Source organism: Oreochromis aureus, linkage group 20 (assembly GCF_013358895.1).
Source record: "Oreochromis aureus strain Israel breed Guangdong linkage group 20, ZZ_aureus, whole genome shotgun sequence".
Lineage (NCBI taxonomy): Eukaryota > Metazoa > Chordata > Actinopteri > Cichliformes > Cichlidae > Oreochromis > Oreochromis aureus.
Window position 1 is genome coordinate 9,876,927 of NC_052961.1, and position 19,532 is coordinate 9,896,458.

Genomic DNA, 19,532 nt, shown 5'->3' on the forward strand with positions numbered 1-19,532 from the left:
CACCATGACTTTGGTTATGTCAGCAAGGATAATTGTTAAGAGATTTTGTTTAATGTTTTATTAAATAACATGCTTTCCCTAAATAGGTTTGCGAATGTACAATGATGTTCATATATATTTTATACTACATGTATCTTGTCACTACACATGCACGTGAGCCTTGCTGACTTCTAAGAAAATGACTGGCATAAGGAGGTTGCCACAGGAAACCTCACCTTTGCTGAGTTTGCTGAGTCTGCCGTTGGGAACAGGAACCAACTGGCTTCTGTTTCCCTTAAGATAGGCTTGACCAGTTCCTTGCTGACAGTTGAACATATATGTTTTATGCTTTGTAAGGAGTGGTATGTTATCTCTTCCTACATGTGTCTGTGACGCAAACATGCTTGAGTATAAATAAAGCTGACTGCAAAGCCTCGGTGTGGGTATCACCCGATCACTCACCCGTGCGCACGTAGTTCTCTGAACAAAACTCTGACTGTTTTGTATTCCTTCAATGTGTTTTATAATGTCTTACCACTGACAATAATGAATGCAGTGTCAGATGTGGTAATGTTTCTTTAATCCAGTGAGTATAGAATGAATTGCACTGTGGAAACACAGTGCAATTCATGTCTAATGTCTATTGTCTAATCACTCTCATAACACAATGTTAGCTAATCAGACAGTTGAAAAGTTCATTTATTTATTTGATAAAGGCAGTAGTCTGTTCATCCAACAGTTAGATGATATCAGTTCTTACTTGTGATTGGTTGACAGAACTCCCCACTCAGAGGAAATCCCTTTATGCAATCACAGGTTTGTGAGGTGACATTACTGCATGCGCCGTACTCATCACACTTGCCACATGACCAAGCAAACTGGTCTTCACACTGACACTGGAGTCCTCCAGTGGAGTTTGGATAGCACCCTTTTCAAGACATTTAAAAGAAGAACAAAACACAGTTCACAAGTCATACAGAACCATATGAACAGCATTAAATCTGTTGGAGTGCAAAAGTCAAATAAGATCAGGTCCTTACATGTGGTGAAGTTCAAGTCTTTCAGTGTTAAAGACCCAGTGATGATTTTGGGGAAGGAGAAATTTCTCAGAATATTTCTGAGCACAACACTGAAATTTTGGGGCACACTAGATGCTGGGATGTGCAGTTCAAGGTCTATATCAAAGTCCACTGGTGCTGTGAAGGAGAAAAGGGGAAAATCCATCACATACAACTGTTACAATGATGGGAAACTATATTTACGTGAAAATGTAAAACTGACCCAAGTTTGACTCATGCACGTTTCAGATTTTCAAATATCTTTATCATTTAAGAATGCATTATTTATTAAAGTATGTTACTTGTTTAGGTTCATCCATTAACAACACATGGGTTTAGGTTAATGCCTAAAAATCTACTTGGTAAGTTTTAGAAAATTAGCAGCGACTGAGCTAAAGCACAACAGTAGACATATCTTTTGAAAGTTTTCTCTTTGTTGCCAAGTTGATGGCCTTCATGTCTTTCTCTCTAAAAAAATATTGTATCCACTTTCCATTGTAAAAATAATTTCTTACATATTGATATTTGATAACACACCGAAAATACAAATTAAACATAACAAGATCATTTGTGTCTTTGAACACAAACAATCAGATAATTGTGTAGTGGTGACTTCACAAACTGCCATGAGACTGGGCTGCTCAGTTCGTCTGGTGTTTCTTCAAATAAAGTTTTTTATGTTTTAAGAGTTTACACTATATCTCAGGCATACAAAGAAACAATAGAGGTGATGTTTAGAAGATCCTGTACAGTATTCTTTTAAAGAATAACAATATATAAATGTGTGTCACATTTAAAGAATTTGCAAATAATGAAGGCAGTGTTAGATCTGTCAATGTTTCTTTAATACAGTGTGCATAGAATGAATTGAACTGTGCTTCCACAAATGAATAATAAAGATGTTTGTCATACCAGGAGGTGGTGTTGGGCAAGGAGCGACGCCTGTGGAAAAACATTATATGTTTAATTATTTAATTTTCAAGCCAGAAACTAAACACCATGACTTTGGTTATGTCAGCAAGGATAATGAATGCAGTGTCAGATGTGGTAATGTTTCTTTAATCCAGTGAGTATAGAATGAATTGCACTGTGGAAACACAGTGCAATTCATGTCTAATGTCTATTGTCTAATCACTCTCATAACACAATGTTAGCTAATCAGACAGTTGAAAAGTTCATTTATTTATTTGATAAAGGCAGTAGTCTGTTCATCCAACAGCTAGATGATATCAGTTCTTACCTGTGATTGGTTGACAGAACTCCCCACTCAGAGGAAATCCCTTTATGCAATCACAGGTTTGGGAGGTGACATTACTGCATGCGCCGTACTTATCACACTTGCCACATGACCAAGCAAACTGGTCCTCACACTGACACTGCAGTCCTCCAGTGGAGTTTGGATAGCACCCTTTAGAAAAGTTTTAAGAGCATGACACAAAGTTATTAAATAATGCACCATTTTGTAAACAGTATTTAAGTTTAATGACCACAAAATTCTTACATGTGGTGAAATTTAGGTCCTCTATTATTAAAGACTGAGTGATGAGATATGGGAAGGACAAATTTTGCAAAGCGTGTCTTATTTCATCATTGAAATTTGGGAGCACACTGGATACTGGAATTTCAATGTCAACGACTATTTCCACTGGCTCTGTGGAGAAAAGAAGACAATTCATGAAATGAGCTGCTCACAATCACAGGACCTGATATTTACATAAAACAATGACAGTTTGCGCATAGATTATTTATTGTATGTTCTTATAATCTTATAATATAAAGTGCCCTGAGAAGCTTGTTGTGATTTGGCGCTATATAACCAAAACTAAATTGAACTGATATAGGAAGAATTGGTAATGAGAACACTAAGGACAGTTATATAAAAATATATATTGTCGGTTCTGGGTCATTTTGACCCAGCATTTTCTTTTTCTGTTTTGGTGTTTTTCTAAATCATGATTTGTTCGTATTTTTGAGTTGTGCTGGTTTGATTTTGTATTAAGGGTTATTCTTGGTTTTGTTCTCTTGACGTTATTTGTTGTTCTGGCCTCTAGTTTAAGTCACTGTCTTCTCTGTTTCATGTGTTATATTCTTTCATTCTCTCTCAGTGTCAAGTTTGCGTTTTTGTGATTTGTTTGTCTCTCCCAGCTGTCTCCCTTCTGTTTCCCATTCCCTGATTACTCCCCTGTGTATATAAGCCCTGTGTTTTCCTTTGCTCTCTGTCGCGTCGTATCTTCAATATGCTGTGTGTTTGTTATGTTCAGTCTTCCAGCGCCTCTGTTCTGAGTTTTGTTTTGTGAGTTTTATTTTACGAGGAAGTTTTGCCAGCAATTATGCTACGTTTTGAGTCCCAGTCCTGTCTTGAGAGTCCTGCATTTTGGGTCCTTTTTCCTGCCTGCCACACAGCCCACCATGACATATATATATGAATATGTAAAGTTTACACAGAATGGATAAACGCTGTCATCTCGAATTATGTCTTTATTACAACTATAAAATGAGTTTAACTGTAGCTTTCAAATAAATGAACAAAATATTTTTCATTCCAGACAGTGGTGATGTTGGACACTGAGCGATACCTGTGCAGCAAGATTACAGATGTAGTTATTCTATTCTCACATCAGAAAATATTTAACACCAGATAATTTAGAAATTGACATACAGTCATGTGAAAAACTAAGCACTCCCCATCAAATCTTGGTTTCTTTTCAAAATGCAGCAATTGCTCAGCTTTTTTTCCCTGTGGCCTTTGTAAATCTTTTGCTTATTATGCAGGTCTTGGATTTTAAGTTATCTTTGGTGGGAATATGTATATTTTGGTTGGCATTTAGTTTTCTATTATAAGAGTTCTTCTGTTTCCATTGTGTTCTTTCTGTCTAGACTCTGATTATCTTTTGTTCTTTAGTATTTCTCTCTATCTTTATGTGTATGTCTATGTCATCTTTCAGCGAGGTAAAGGGACTACTACGGAAAAAAGATGGAGTTTGCTATGGTTTTCTTTATCCTTGTCACGGCCTGGGGGGTCAGCAGGACGCTGATCAGCCTTTTCTACCTTTTCTTGTCTCTCGCTCTCTCTCTCTCCACCTTTCTGTCGCTGGGGAGGAACTCATTGTGGGTTCACGCCCTTGGCCCATGCCCACAGAGGAGGAACACACCTGATGCCCGTTAAGGCGATCGGCATTTAAGCCAGGAGGAGACTGCTGGTCTTCGCTGGATCGTTGTCTGCCACGCATCAGTGAGAGTCAAAGCTACAGCACAGTTAAGTTGAGAATCTATTGAAAATTTTGTAATTAAGCCCTGTTTCCTGTCTACAGACCTCCTGGATACCTCCCCTGTGTGAATCTTTGTGTCGAGTGTGAAGAGTGGACCCACGGTGGTATGCGGAGAATCGGAGAGCAAGTGATCACCCCTTGGATTTACCTGGAGCCCCGTCCCTCACTTTGTTTTATACAGCACTGCCCTGCACTACCTGTATATACACCCAGTGACTTCTGTAAATAAATTCTTGTGTGCAGTCGATCCTGGAGTCTGCACTTGAGTCCCCCACGTTGCACCATAACAATCCTGCGGATCTCATTTAATCCTTCGGATCTCATTTAATGGAGAAACACAGGTATTCGACTCTCTTGAAGCAGTGAAAGATTTCAATGACTCCAAGTTTGAGTCATCTCCCAAATGACATTACATAAGAACCCCTGGGACTTTCATACCAACATGACTATATTTTTGTCAATCAATAAACGGACGATCTGTGGTTTAGCTTAGTTTCATGTTCAAGGTTCATTTATAAATCTCAGATGTTGGTGAGTTTGCCCTTATTTCCTGGGAGGTTAACTATATTCCAGTACTTATCACTTAAAAGGGACTCCCAGGTCAGCTTTGATGAGAAGTGAAACAGGTCTGCTTTTTGGTTACAGGTAAATTTGACGTGGGAGTTTTTCTCTTTCCTTCTCTTAATTATTTTACTCTATGTTGGACTTTGTGACTTTCTAACTTGAATATATTTTGGACTACATGTGTGATTCATAGTTCAGATGCTTCTACTTATGTGGGGCTGTGGTTGTGAATAAGGTGAATGGGACTCTTAATAGAAGCAGGGGGACAACACTGAACACGGAGAGGTGGGTGGGAGAGATTTATCTATTTTTTCTTTTTCTTTTTTGTTGTATATTATTGGCTCAGATCATTGTTAACAACAACATTTCAGTGTATACCCATGATAGAATTGGTATTTGTGATTGGGACCACCTTTTTCATCATGTACTTATGGTGATGACTTCTGTTGATGACACTTCAACTGCTGTGAGTAATGGCTGCCATGTTAACTTTATTAGTTGGAATGTGAAGGGATTGAACCACCCAAAGAAAAGAAATAAGGTATTCTTTCATCTCATTTATCTTAAAGTACATGTAGCTATCTTCAAGAAACACACCTTAAGAATACAGATCATGCCAGATTAAGACGAAGTTGGGTTGGACATATTTTTCATTCCAAATTCAATGGTAAAGCCAGAGGCGCAGCAATTTTGATCAATAAGAATACTCCATTTATAGTCTCTCACACAATAGCTGACCCAAATGGTCGCTATGTAGTTGTGACAGGGTCCCTGTTTAATACTTCACTTATTTTAGCAAACATATATGCTCCGAATTGGAATCACTCAATATTTTTCAATGACTTTCTTAATTCCCTTCCACAGATTAATACACACTAATTGATCCTTGGAGGAGACATGAATACTGTTATGGATCCAGTACTAGATCACTCCTCAGATAAAAGACTTCCACTCCCTAAATCCTCATTAGTGTTACAGTCATATTTACAAGCCTATGGGGCTGTTGATGCGTGGCGATTTCTCTACCCCTCCACTAAACAATATTGCTTTTTTTCTGCAATGCATCAAACATATTCTCGTATAGATTACGTTTTTTGTTGACAAAGAAATGCTTCCCAGTATCAAGACTTGTAAATACAATAGCATAGTAATATCTGATCACAGTCCACTTGTTTTGGAACTCAGCTTCCCGGATGAACCCTTTGTGTACTCCTGGAGACTCAACCCTTTTTCTTTGTCAGATAAAGAGTTTGTAGAATATCTTTCCAAACAAATTGATATCTTTACAAGAACAAACATTACGCCTGGCATGGCCTACAGTACGGTTTGGGAAAGCTTAAAAGCATTCTTACAGGGCCATATTATATCATACTGATCCTTCTGCTCTAACGGCTATCTTTGGGGTGATACCTCAAAACATCACTTTGCCAAAATACTATTCGAATTCTATTGCCTTTGCTTCACGTATTGCAAGGTGCCATATACTTTTAAGATGGAAGCAGGAAGCTCCTCCCACAATTGAACAGTAGCTTGCAGAGCTCATGAGGTTTTTGCATGTAGAAAAGATGAGCTATATACTGGCAGGTTCAACCACCAAATTTCTTAAGGCATGGCAGCCATTCCTGATGTACATGGAAACATTTAAAATGACCACCTTATCATGACCGGATACCATATCTCTATATTACTATCATAGTTAACTGTACACTCAATGTCCCTTATACATTTTATTTTTATATTTGTGTTTGTTGTTTGTTTATTTGTTTGTTTGTTTTGTAGGGGTTTCTTTGGTTTGTTTGTTTGTTTGTTTTCCTCCTCTTTTTATGTTATCTTTTGGGGTATTGTAAATACTGAACAGCAAACTACTGTATGTTCAAAGTTTTGTTGTTAACATGCTGCTGTGACTGAAAATAAAAAAAAAAAGTTACAGTTTCTCTATTTCCTACGGAGACAAAAAAGAAAACTTAATATTTAACAAAGGATATGGAGAAAGACATAAGCTAGAGAGGACTGGAGAGGAAAACTATTTAAAAAACCTGTGCTTAAAAACAATTAATGAGCAAAACTTGCATCACCAAGGACTGAGGCCATGGACTGAGACTTTCAAAAAATAAGAAAGAAAAAAATCCTGAAAAGATTCGTTACCATTTATATGCAAATGAAGAACAATAGAATTTAGATTTTCTGTTCTGTGATCACAGCTAAAATTATTAGGATGAGCTTTTCTTTCAGGCTTTGTCATACTGACAATACTACATGCTGCCAGTGCAACAGCTAAAGAATGGGTTTAACTATATCTATAGATCAAGGCAATTAAAAAAAAATAGTTTTCTCATACCAGGAGTTGGAGTTGGACATGGAGGAATACCTGTAAACATAAAACATTCAAATTAGTTCATTTTCTACCCAGAAATAAAACCCTATGACTGTATAACATGATACATGATCAGTGTTGGGTAAGTTACTTTAAATTAGTAACTTAGTTACATTACTAGTTACTTCTATAAAAAGTAACTCAGTTAGTTCAAGTTACTCATTACTTTCAAAGTAACTAGTTACTAGGGAAAGTAACTTTGGTTTTACTCAGAATTCTCTTGTTAATGTGTTTCTTCCGTAACTGGATATCCAGCAAGATTGCCAGTCTTCTAGTTTCCTTACTTGCCACAAGTGCACTGTGCCACCTACCAACAGAAAGGAAAAAATAATGTGCATATTTCCACGAGAGAAATCCCACGCCTGGACCGTCGTTGACCGCCGCCATGATTCTAGCCTACGTCACAGCATCATGTGCACTTTTTACATCCAACACGAAAACTGCAGTCGTGGTGCTTTCGATTGTACTCAGAACTCGAAAATTCTGCCTTCCGAATAGGAAGATGTAGGCAACACCAGACTGCAGATGAGCTGCATACAGGCCTAGACTGGGACAAAGAATCGGCCAGGGCGTTTTGACTAGAGACCGGCCCACCATTATAGGAAAAATCATAAAGCCTTTGAATGAAAACAAACGCTGTTGAGACAGTGATGTACACTGTTTTGATGGTATATATGCATCAATCTATCAATCATTTGTTGTAAGATTCAGATAATTATTTTTTTTTTAAAAGCTAGATATTTCAAATGAGAATAAGAAAGAAAAGTACTTTGTGCCATCCTTTCCCTGTTAATGCCCTACCTGCCCTCCTGGCAAAACTTTACTAGACTCGCCCCTGCACAGTTACCAGCTGTCAGCTACATAGAAAAGGATCCTGGTGTTATTTGTCTCTCAGAAACAGTTCATAAATTCCCTTCAACTCATTCATGTCACCTAAAAGCTAAACCTGTTTCTCCATCACCTGTTCAGCTCTGATGATTCAGTAAGGACATCTCCTGGTTTCATCTTCATGTTTCCCTCTCACCACATATCCAAACCCCTATCATGACCAGCAGCTTTTACAGCTGTGGCTCCAGCAAACATCAGCTGATACTAGAAATTAATATTTAATAAATTCTAACAACAGCTGATCAAGCTTAAACGTGCTGCTGTTGTTTAGCGCGACATCCGCTGGTTTCCTCTTTCTGGCGCAAAGTGGGAGATAAACAAACAAGAGAGAAAAGCCGATCAGCTGATCATTGATCAGTTTCACGATTGAAGTAGCAACAGGAGAGGGAGGGGGAGAGAATGAGAGAAGAAGAGGCAGCTGTGCAGCAAAGACACAGAATAACTGCAGCTTTGTGTCTTTTTCCATCCTGGCTGAAGTCTGGGACAAACTGCATTTCTTTTCACTTCAATAAGAAACGCGTAATATTTTCTCTGAATACCAGACGATTCCATTTTTTAGGGGACGGTTGGCAACTCTATTAATTAACCTTATGAACAAAATAAAGTTCAACATCAGTAACATCATAGCACCCACCCAGCTGTATAGAAACTCCGTCAAGCTAGCTGCTACACAGTACGAAAAAGTCAGCATAACGAAAATAAACTACACCTAAACTTGGTTTATATCTGACCCAGATAGACTGCAGGTCATAACTTGTTACCTGAAGTTCAGTTCTCCTGACCGGCGGCCGCTTTGGGTCTCTCCGCATCCACCTGCTGGCCTCCACCACTTGCTAATGTTACTGAATCTGTGGAAGCTCCGCGATAGCCACCACAGGAAGTAGCGAATAACGACCCTATCTAAATCCCAGTAACGATTAACGCGCTCCTGATTTTGGCATAATAACTAGTGATGGTGAGATGAAGCCTCGTGATGAGCTGAAGCTTTCCATCCAACTGGTCGACTCATGGTTCGAAGCATTGTGATGATTCATTTGCTCTACTGCGCCATCAAGTGGACGATTTAAGTGAAATAGGCTCTGTGATTATAATGATGTGATGTGTAAACCTCTAAACTGAATAAATAGATTGTTTTCGTGGTTATTTATCCCAAATATTGTCTCAGTATGTCTGATACAAAAGAGAAAGTGGAAACTATCAGGACAGAGTTTTGGTATGATTGTGTAACTGTTAGGCCTGCGTATTGTCACCAGTGTTGGGTAAGTTACTTTAAATTAGTAACTTAGTTACATTACTAGTTACTTCTCTAAAAAAGTAACTCAGTTACTTCAAGTTACTCGTTACTTTCAAAGTAACTAGTTACTAGGGAAAGTAACTTTGGTTTTACTCAGAATTCTCTTGTTAATGTGTTGCTTCCGTAACTGGATACCCAGCAAGATTGTCAGTCTTCTAGCTTGCTTACTTGCCACAAGTGCACTGTGCCACCTACCAACAGAAAGGAAAAAATAATGTGCACATTTCCACGAGAGAAATCCCACGCCTGGACCGTCGTTGAGCGCCGCCATGATTCTAGCCTGCTTTTTACATCCAACACAAAAACTGCAGTCGTGGTGCTTTTGATTGTACTCAGAACTTGGAAATTCTGCCTTCTGAATAGGAAGATGTAGGTAACACCAGACTGCAGATGAGCTGCATACAGAGCTGGACTGGGACAAAAAAAAAATCGTCCCGGCATTTTGACTAGAGACCGCCCACCATTATAGGAAAAATCATAAAGCCTTTGAATGAAAATAAACACTGTTGTGACAGTGATGTACACTGTTCTGATGGTATATATGTATCAATCTATCAATTGTTTGTTGCAAGACTCAGATAATTATTTTTTTCAAAGCGAGACATTTTAAATGAGAATAATAAATAAAAGTATTTCTTTGTGCCCCCCTTTGCCTGTTAATGCCCTACCTGGCCCCCTGGCAACACTTTGCTAGACCCGCCCCTGCACAGTTACCAGCTGTCAGCTACTTAGAAAAGGATCCTGGTGTTATTTGTCTCTCAGAAACAGTTCATAACTTCCCTTCAACTCATTCATGTCACCTAACAGGTAAACCTGTTTCTCCATCACCTGTTCAGCTCTGATGATTCAGTAAGGACATCTCCTGGTTTCATCTTCATGTTTCCCTCTCACCAGATAACCAAACTGATATCATGACCAGCAGCTTTACAGCTGTGGCTCCAGCAAACATCAGCTGATACTAGAAATTAATATTAAATAAATTCTAACAACAGCTGATCAAGCTTAAACGTGCTGCTGTTGTTTAACGCGACATCCGCTGGTTTCCTCTTTCTGGCGCAAAGTGGGCGATAAATAAACAAGAGAGAAAAGCCGATCAGCTGATCATTGATCAGTTTCGTGATTGAAGTAGAAACAGGAGAGGAGAGAATGAGAGAAGAAGAGGCAGCTGTGCAGCTTCAGCTTTGTGTCTTTTTCATTGTAGCTGAAGTCCGGGACAAACTGTGTTCCTTTTCACCTCAGTACGAAACGCGTAATATTTTCTCTGAATACCAGACGATTCTGTTTTTTACAGGACGGTTGGCAACTCTAATAATTAACCGTATGAACAACAAAATAAAGTTCAACATCAGTAACATAGCACCCACACAGCTGTATAGAAACTCCGTCATGCTAGCTAGCACGCAGTACGAAAATGTCAGCATAACGAAAATAAACTCCACCTAAACTTGGTTTATATCTGACTCAGATAGACTGCAGGTCATAACTTCTTACCTGAAGTTCAGTTCACCTGACACGCGGACCGGCGGCCGCTTCGGGTCTCTCCTCTTGCCTCCCTTTTCCTTCATCCACCTGCTGGCTTCCACCACTTGCTAATGTTATTGAATCTGTGGAAGCTCCGCGATATCCACCACACGAAGTAACGAGTAACGAGCCTATCTAAATCCCAGTAACGAGTAACGCGTTCCTGGTTTTGGCATAATAACTAGTTACCGTGCTCGTTACCACAATAATAACGTAGTTACTGTAACGCGTTACTTAATAACGCGTTAGTCCCAACACTGATTGTCACTGATTTCTAGAATCGATTCGATACAGGATTCGATCAGGGGAAATTGTGCCTCAGTCAGAAATATTATAATTCAGATCATGGATCAGTACATTTCTATATTTTTATATCTATAAAAAGAAAGCTGACACTTGCGAGACTTTATCAAAGGTGTGAGCATCACAGCAGATGCCTTTGTGTCAAAGCAGCTAAGGATAAAACAGAAATACGATTTATAAAAATATTCTGCAGCAGATCAAAAACGAAAGAAAACCATTCATCAACATATGAACATTACCTGATGCTGCTGAATGAAGCAAAGCAAAGTTACAGAGGTTTAGAGACACGGCTAAGCGTTTTGCAATTTTGCATAATTTTAAAAAGTTTAAATTTGTTTGGTAGCCTATTGAACAGCAGAAATTAGGTTTTCTTTTCGGTAGTAAGTAAAAGGAAAAAACAGCGGCTGACAGCGCTGTAAACAACGGTAGACTTGTGCGTAACAAGCAAGGGAATAATGCAGAAAACAGATTTTTAGACGGGAAACTGTTCTTCAAGTACAGAGAGAGAGAGGGAGAGAGAGCTGTGCATGAAGTGTGATTTTTATCGTGGTGGAAGCAAAACAGCAAAAGTCAGAGGGAATTCATGACGATGTTTATGTGAAGCGTAGTTTGGATCTTCTTTTGCTGCTGGTTCAGTCAATATTGTTTGGAGAGAAATAAAACCTGCAGCGTCAGAATCAGCGCAAAAAGACGTAAAAACGAAGGGCGGACCCACCGACACATGAGAATCAGTGAGCTGTCCTTTCAGCCCCGACCGTGTCCGTGTCGTCGGGTGAGAAAGGCGACATCTCACTGATTCTGATCCGTCAGCGGTTCCGCGCTTTGTGTTTGCGTCTTTGTGCAGAATCCGTGTACCTGCTGTCACTTACTGTTTTAGCTGTTTGGTGGTTGTTGAAATTTTTGTGAGGTTTAACCTGAGATTCTGGCATTTCGGGCAAAATAAAGTTATATTAAAAATCGATTCAGGATTTTAATTAAACAATATCACGTTTTCCAAGCGAGAATCGATTTTAATCGATAATCAAAACCCGCCCCTATAACTGTGTAATCATGCTTATGTACATCTGGATAATGACACAAACTGTGTGGCGCTTCACTTTTTAATAAACTAAAAGACATAAATCAGGTTATAGGATCTGTAGTGTTGTTTATTTATATTATGGTACTTATCATTTGTGATATTTATTACTGTGTGCATACTTTATTAGAAGAGAAAACAAATCTCTTCCTTGCAGGCTCCATCGAAGAAGAAATGCTCAAGTAACTATGTAGCACGTAAACAATCCAATTCCGCAACACAATGTGATGGGGGAATCAGCTGTGTTTTGCTTCCCATTTTATTTCGAATCTGGCGCGAACCAGTGAACCAGTTCCCGAATCAGTCACGTGGTACGGACTGCCCGCGAAGCCTCGAACGTCACTGCATACGTAATCAAAGCAAGCCTCGATACGCGCTTCACAGACACGCCCCCGAGATTACCCGAAGCGCGATTCGAAGCTTCGACACACAGGACACATCACTAATAATAACTAGTTGCCGTGCTCGTTACCACAATAATAATGTAGTTACTGTAATGCGTTACTTAATAACGCATTAGTCCCTACACTGTACATTATAGATCATTGCTATTTACCGTATTGGTTTCCATACAATCAGTAATAATGTGCTTACAGTACTTTTCAACATGACTGCATGACTGTTACTCAAATGATATTCACAACAGCATCTTAATCGTTCACATGTATTTGAAAGGTTTTGTGTTAAAAGTAACAAAGTTCTTTTGTAAGAGCTAGAATCTTACTTGTGATTGGTTCACAGAACTCTCCACCAGGAGGAAGCTCTTTGATGCACCCACAGGTTTGTGAGGTAACATTACTGCATGCACCGTATAGGCCACACTTGTCACATGACCAACCAAAGTGGTCCTCACACTGACACTGCATTCCTCCGGTAGAGTTTGGATAGCACCCTGTTAAAGTCATTCAAAACAAAAACACACCTCATAAATCTTGCACCAGAGTATGAACACATTTAAATCTGTCCGAGTACAAAATTCTTACATGTGGTGAAGTTCAAGTCTTCTATTATTAAAGACTGAGTGAAGGTTTGGGGGAATGACAAATTTCCCACATAGTCTCTGAACAGATCAATGAAATTTGGGGGCAGACTGGATACTGGCAAGAGCAAGTTAAAGTTTATATCATACTCCACTGGCACTGTAGAGGAGACAAAAAACAAGCACCCCATTTATTTAAGATGTTTCTACTTCTGTTGCGACTTTATATATTATATACATGTGATATACATATATCACACGTATATTAAATTACATGTGATATATCATTTAGTGATATAGCTGTTGGTGTAGCTAGTGTTGACACTGAGTGTTGACACATTTCTCAAACATTTCACAAATTTTAAATATCTCTCGTAAACAAGATATTTGCGACTACAGCTACTGAATCTTTGAAACAAATTTCATACAAAATTATGGCTTTAGGATAGAATTCAAATCAACATCCTTTACACTTTAAAAAAAATTACATTATTAAATCCTTTCACAGAACACAGAAGTAGAACCCTCAGTCTAACTACATATGTGGATAAATGTACTTACATTTACATTACATACTTACTTATCTATCACATGTGATACATGTTTGCCTAGTCCTACCTGGGTTGCTGGTTTTTAACTGGCAATATTGCCCATCTGCTGGAAGTCCATTAATGCATCCACATGTATCACCAACGATGGCATCACAGGCCTCATAGTTAATGCATTTGTTATATGACCAAGCAAAGCTCTCCTCACATGTGCACTGGTATTCAGTTATGTTTGCAGTTTTTTTTGGTGAACACACTGAAAAGAACACAACATAATGGTTCAATGTGACACTTTGAGTGAATAAGCTTGGCAAGCAATGGAGAAGCAACATAAATGGATGTTTTACCTGTTGTTGTATTAATGCTTGTAATTTCACCAGTGGCGTTGATCGATAAAGGAAAACTGAGGGTGTTCAGTATCGACTGGAATTGTTCCAGATTTGAGACGCTTATAACAGCTTGAAGCTCATACTCAGTGGAATTTGATGAAGCTAAAGGTAAAAAAGAAAAAGAAAAACCCAAACAAACCATAAAGCAATGATAACACTGATAATCTGGACTTGGTCAGATACTGTTATTGCTATTCAGTGCTGCTTGTTCATTTAATATCCTCCCTCATCTAGTTTTTCAAAGCACTTTGCAAAGCATGCTTTTTTTTTTAAATAAATACAATTATTATATAATTATATTATTAGTCATCAAACATGTGTTACATTGTAGTAACACTGCTAAAATTTTACTCACTTTCTCTTTTTTCTCTTAGATGAATGCTGGATTCTTCTGCACTCATTAACTCCTGGAAGAAAATCCAGGAGGAAAATGATTTGTTTCACTGTATTTTTTCATCATTACACATTCATTTTTATTCTTACCTCAAAGAAGCCATTTAGAAACTCTCTGTGTCCCTCATACTTAAGACAGTTCCATATGACTAGGAGAATAACGATGCAAAACGAGACCTTTCGTAATGTCATCCTAACTAAAGAGAAAAGAACACAATTCCTTTTAATAAAATCAGTCATTATTCAAGGTGTCATGCTGCTGGCATTTCTTCTTTAAAATGGAAGCCAACAGGAAGGCAAAAGGTTTTCTTCCTTCCCAGATAATGTGCTGCTCAACTTATTTAAAGGTATTTGGATCATACCAGCCTATCAATGTTTATTTGTTAGCATGCAAACAGAGTTTTGAAAATGTTTAACTTCAAACATTGTCAGAGTCAACAACTTGTAATACTAAACAAAAAAAAAAAAAAACAAAAACAAAAAACTGATGGTCTATATACATTATGAGAATTTCCTGTTCTTAGATAAGAAAATAGTAACTGATCTTTTAATTTTCTTATCACAGTTGTGTCACGGTATTGGGTCGTGTGACCCAGCATTCTGAGTTTTCCTTGTATTTTGATATAATTTTTTTCTTTCTTTTGGTATTGGCTTCTAGGTTTCTTTATTCCTTGTTTAGTAGATCAATTTATGTAGTCACCCCTGTGTTAAGTATTCCCTGTTGGCTCTAGTGATGGGATTTCCGGCTCTTTTTAGAGAACCGTCTCTTTCAGCTCGGCTCACTAAAAAGAGCCGACTCTTTTGGCTCCGAACCGGCTCTTCAGGTTGTTTTGTTGCTTTAATTAATTTATTATTAACAATAATATAAAATTATGCACAAAAGGAATTACTAATGTAAAAAAAGTGGTTTTATTTACATGTGTTTATATATAAATATATACAGCGGCCCCTAGTCAAAGCACGTATAAACTCCAAAACGCATTCCTAGAGTTAACGGAACTTCAAAACAGAGCTACCTAGATCACTTAAATTACACAACTGAAAGCATATGTGTATTATTTGTGTATTTATACACAAGCACTCCTATATATTCAAATAATTTAAAAAAAATGTTCATTTACCTGTTACTACCACACAGTAGCGGTTTTAGATACGGGCCACACGGGCGGTTGCCCGGGGCGGCATCACGGGCATCAGCAAAAAAATAAATAAAAAATAAAAAATTGCTGCCCCGACATCATGCCAGTGCATATTGGGAATGGCATAGGCACCGATCGGTTTTCTATCGCCCATTTGCTGGGAGTAAGGGCGCCCTCCGTTTGCCAGGTGAGCCTGCTGCTTGCGGCACAGGGAGGAGAGGGCGGGGCGGCGGGGGGATTCTCTGGCTGACTGGAGCAGCATCTAATAACCAACTCGCAAGATAAAACAACCAAAACAAACCAACAAACACGAAAACACCAGACATTATGATACAGACTTATAATTTGCACCGATGTTTTTCTATACACGAAAAGTGAGCGCGAGAGCCCTCGGTGCGCCTGCTCGCTGCTGAAGTCAAAGTAAACTTTATTGTCATCTCCGCTACATACAGTCCAGTACATAGAGAGACGAGACGACGAGGCTCTAGTTACAGCAGTGCAAGTAAACGAACAATAACTATTTAAGAGTAAAAACATTAATATACACTTTAGGACTAGGGGTAAAGGGATAAATAATAATTTAAAATGTATATTTTATATTTTGTTGATCTAAAGTCTCACACACAACCCGTTTTTAAAGTTTAAAAAAAGAGAAAGAAGTGGAGGAGTGTAGCGACTTCCATAGTCGCTAGAGGCCGGGGATTGAGCCTGCCTATTTGCCTGAGGTGCTGTCAACTTTACGCAATAATGCCAGAGGTGGAATTGCTTGCTTGTTTATTAAAGTGCTTGAAAAGTTTACAGAGCAATGTGATCGGCTCGGGATTCAAACTCTTAAAACATCACAGGCTCTAATACAAGAAGGGGAAACTCGTTGGCTGCGGTCAGGGGCGGATCTAGAAGGGTGGCATGGGGTGGCAAGTGCCACCCTAAAATGATCCCTTGCCACCCCAAGTGCCGCCCCAGTTTTGCATATGACAGTGCTGTTTATTAAAATAAGATAGCATTAACAGTTTGAGTGTAGTTACAGTCAACAGTGAATATAAATGCTAAAACTGAATATATTGGATAGTCTCCCCCCCCTCCACTATTAACAAATGGTTCAGCCCATAGCACAACCGGGTTTTTTCTTGTTTTCAGTAGCAAGTGATGCTTATGATTGTGCCAGAGCACATTTTGAACAACACCATGGGAATTTCGGATCTTACACAGGTGGTTGGATGTTACACTCTGGAAATGGAAGGAAGGTGAGTGTTATTAACCCTCTGTGGTCCACGGACACGCTGCACCTCCAAGTCACATGACTATTTTAAGCTGACATAGCAAAAAGCTGCAGCCACGTTGAGTCTCTGTTTCAGCACACATTGAAATTTCGGACTTCAAAGTTTTTAAATTTTAATTACAGGCCAGTAAATCCAGAGTTATGATAACATATATATAACCCACGCTTTTTACTAAATACTGTCGTCACGTTTTTGTGTGTGTGTTTTAAGCGTTTTCTAACGAAAGCGCAAAAACAGTGGAAAAATGCACCATGTCGACCAATTAAAAAATAGTCAACTTGTGGGATTTGGTTGTTTAGGAAGAGGGAAAAGTTTGGGGAGTGATGGTAACGGCTGCGAGACAGAGAGAGGGAGAGAGAGAGAGCGCGAGAGAGAGAGTTTTTAGATGTGGGAGATTTGTGACGTTTAGTGTGGAGTGTATACTTAGTGTATTGTGTCGTCTTGTGTAGTTGTTCTGTTATGTAGTCGTTTTGTTTTGTGTGTCAGTGAGGCCACTAATGAATGTCACAAAGGCACATTTGCAATGTAAAAACTGTCACTAAGTAGAAAACCAGCGGAGTGATACACCTCCTGTTGTCAGGCCTGCAGGTTTATCCCTGTGCTCTTCTCCTGTCTTTTGGTGGACAAACTTTTTTTTATTTTTACTGGCACACATCATTTGTGGGGTGTCTTATTGTGACACCTGATTGTTCTCTCATTTTAGTTTTAGTAATATTTTTAAATGGTTGTTGAAAATGAAAAAAAAAAGCGAGGGGAGTGTTCGCCCAGGGCGCCAAACAGGCTAGGACCGCCACTGCTACCACACACTAAATCCGGTCGTTGGCACTTGCTGGCTTGTGTAGCCTCTAGGTAACAAAAGCTCAACACTGCACCTAGCTTCCTGGAGCACTTCTGTTGTGTTTTGTACGTGTTTTGGAGTTTTTACGTGTTTTGGAGTTTGTACGTGCTTCAGGGTTTGTACGTGCTTCAGAGTTCATACGTTTTTTGAAGTTTGTACATGCTTTGTCTCTAGGGGCCACTGTAAATATACTTTTATTTATTCACTCCACATAAAATGTAATAACTAAATCATATAGTACAAAAACCAACTAGTCACAGTTCAACTTTTAACTATTTAAATTTTCAGCTTTTCCCTTTTAAACAAATTTAAAGCAAAACAACACAGAACACTGCAAACCACAACACAATTCAATATAAATTAAAATATGAAAACAAAAAGAACATGCATATTCTCTGTCATATGGGCCTGCATGAATAAACTTTCTGAATCCTTTATCATCCGCAACTGAAAATAGTTGTGGATGAATACTCTACCTTTCTAATGTGACGTTGTTGTCCCTGGCACTCTTTCTCTCTCTTTCCCTCCTGCTCTGTTCTTGTGCTACTATCGCCCCTCCCCCCTCTGCCCAGCGCAAAGCACAAGGCTCGCGTGCGGAGTGAAGCGGAAAAAAAATGCAAGAGAGAGGGTGAGAGAAGGAAGAAAAAAAAAAAAAAACCCCACAGCTCGCGATAAGGAGCCGGCTCACGTCGTTCACGTCAAAGATCCGGCTCTAAGAGCCATTTCGTTTGCGACCGACACATCACTAATTGCCAAGACTTGTAATAATATATTCTAACAACAAACGTTACCTGATCTGATAGTACAGTGTTAGGTTTTTGGTCAATGATAACTTAATGATCCCACCTTAAAGGGCCAAAGGAAATAATCCCAATTGTTACAGAATATCAGTTAATATTAAGTAATTGTTGTGTATTGAATTTTTTCATATATCAGATTTCAGGAAGTACATCAGTCCTTTGTGATCACAAAATTGTTCCAAAGAAAGAGCCTGAGTCTCTCTTATGTCAGACTTTGAAACAAAGACACTGTGTTGCGCAATACATACTACGTGCATTAAAATAAAGTATATATGTACAGCAGTGGCAAAGAATTTAAACACTCACTTTTGACTTTAGCAGCACAGTGTGAGTAAAATTTCGTTAAGTTAGAGAAATGACACAGACATTAAAAACGTAACAATGAGATTAGTCTAAGTTTAGGTTAAGATGGCGTTTGGTTTGCTGAAATGTGCCCATGTTTATTAGTTGTTCTGGATCATGAACCCGATAAATGTTTCACAGTTCTCAGCAGCATTATACCCCAAGAGTTCAACCTTACTAATAAGATTTTTGTCTTATAATTTATTTTAAAAGGAAACTAATGAGTTAATGCGCATGTGTACCCCTGAGACTGTCTCAGATCTGTTATTGATGATATTGATGCTTGTTCCTGAATTGAAAAGTGTATTATCTCCATCCATCCATTAATCCATCTGTCTTCCTCAACATACCCTATTCAGGGTAGCAGGAGTTGTAAGCTTGTCTTAGCTGTCATACGATAACAGATGGGAAACACCCTGGACATGTTGCCAATATGACCCCTGGCTAACACATAGAAACAGACCACACGTGCAGTCAATAATAATTAGTGACAGTG

General features: G+C 38.7%; 1 protein-coding gene and 1 pseudogene across 1 annotated transcript in view; one reads left to right on the forward strand and one right to left on the reverse strand.

The window, feature by feature from the left end:
• LOC120435211 overlaps positions 1 to 19,532 on the forward strand; it is a 117,801-nt pseudogene that overhangs the window by 79,225 nt on the left and 19,044 nt on the right.
• LOC116316804 overlaps positions 1 to 19,532 on the reverse strand; it is a 44,700-nt gene that overhangs the window by 24,840 nt on the left and 328 nt on the right. The window contains exons 2-12 of the mRNA XM_039604713.1: positions 14,728 to 14,834; positions 14,600 to 14,651; positions 14,203 to 14,346; positions 13,926 to 14,111; positions 13,312 to 13,467; positions 13,053 to 13,220; positions 7,209 to 7,238; positions 2,539 to 2,688; positions 2,278 to 2,445; positions 1,950 to 1,979; positions 1,020 to 1,175 (exon numbers count right to left, since the gene is read on the reverse strand). Coding sequence (XP_039460647.1) covers positions 1,020 to 1,175; positions 1,950 to 1,979; positions 2,278 to 2,445; positions 2,539 to 2,688; positions 7,209 to 7,238; positions 13,053 to 13,220; positions 13,312 to 13,467; positions 13,926 to 14,111; positions 14,203 to 14,346; positions 14,600 to 14,651; positions 14,728 to 14,829 — 1,342 coding nt within the window. The 5' untranslated portion in view covers positions 14,830 to 14,834. The remainder of the gene's footprint in view (positions 1 to 1,019; positions 1,176 to 1,949; positions 1,980 to 2,277; positions 2,446 to 2,538; positions 2,689 to 7,208; positions 7,239 to 13,052; positions 13,221 to 13,311; positions 13,468 to 13,925; positions 14,112 to 14,202; positions 14,347 to 14,599; positions 14,652 to 14,727; positions 14,835 to 19,532) is intronic.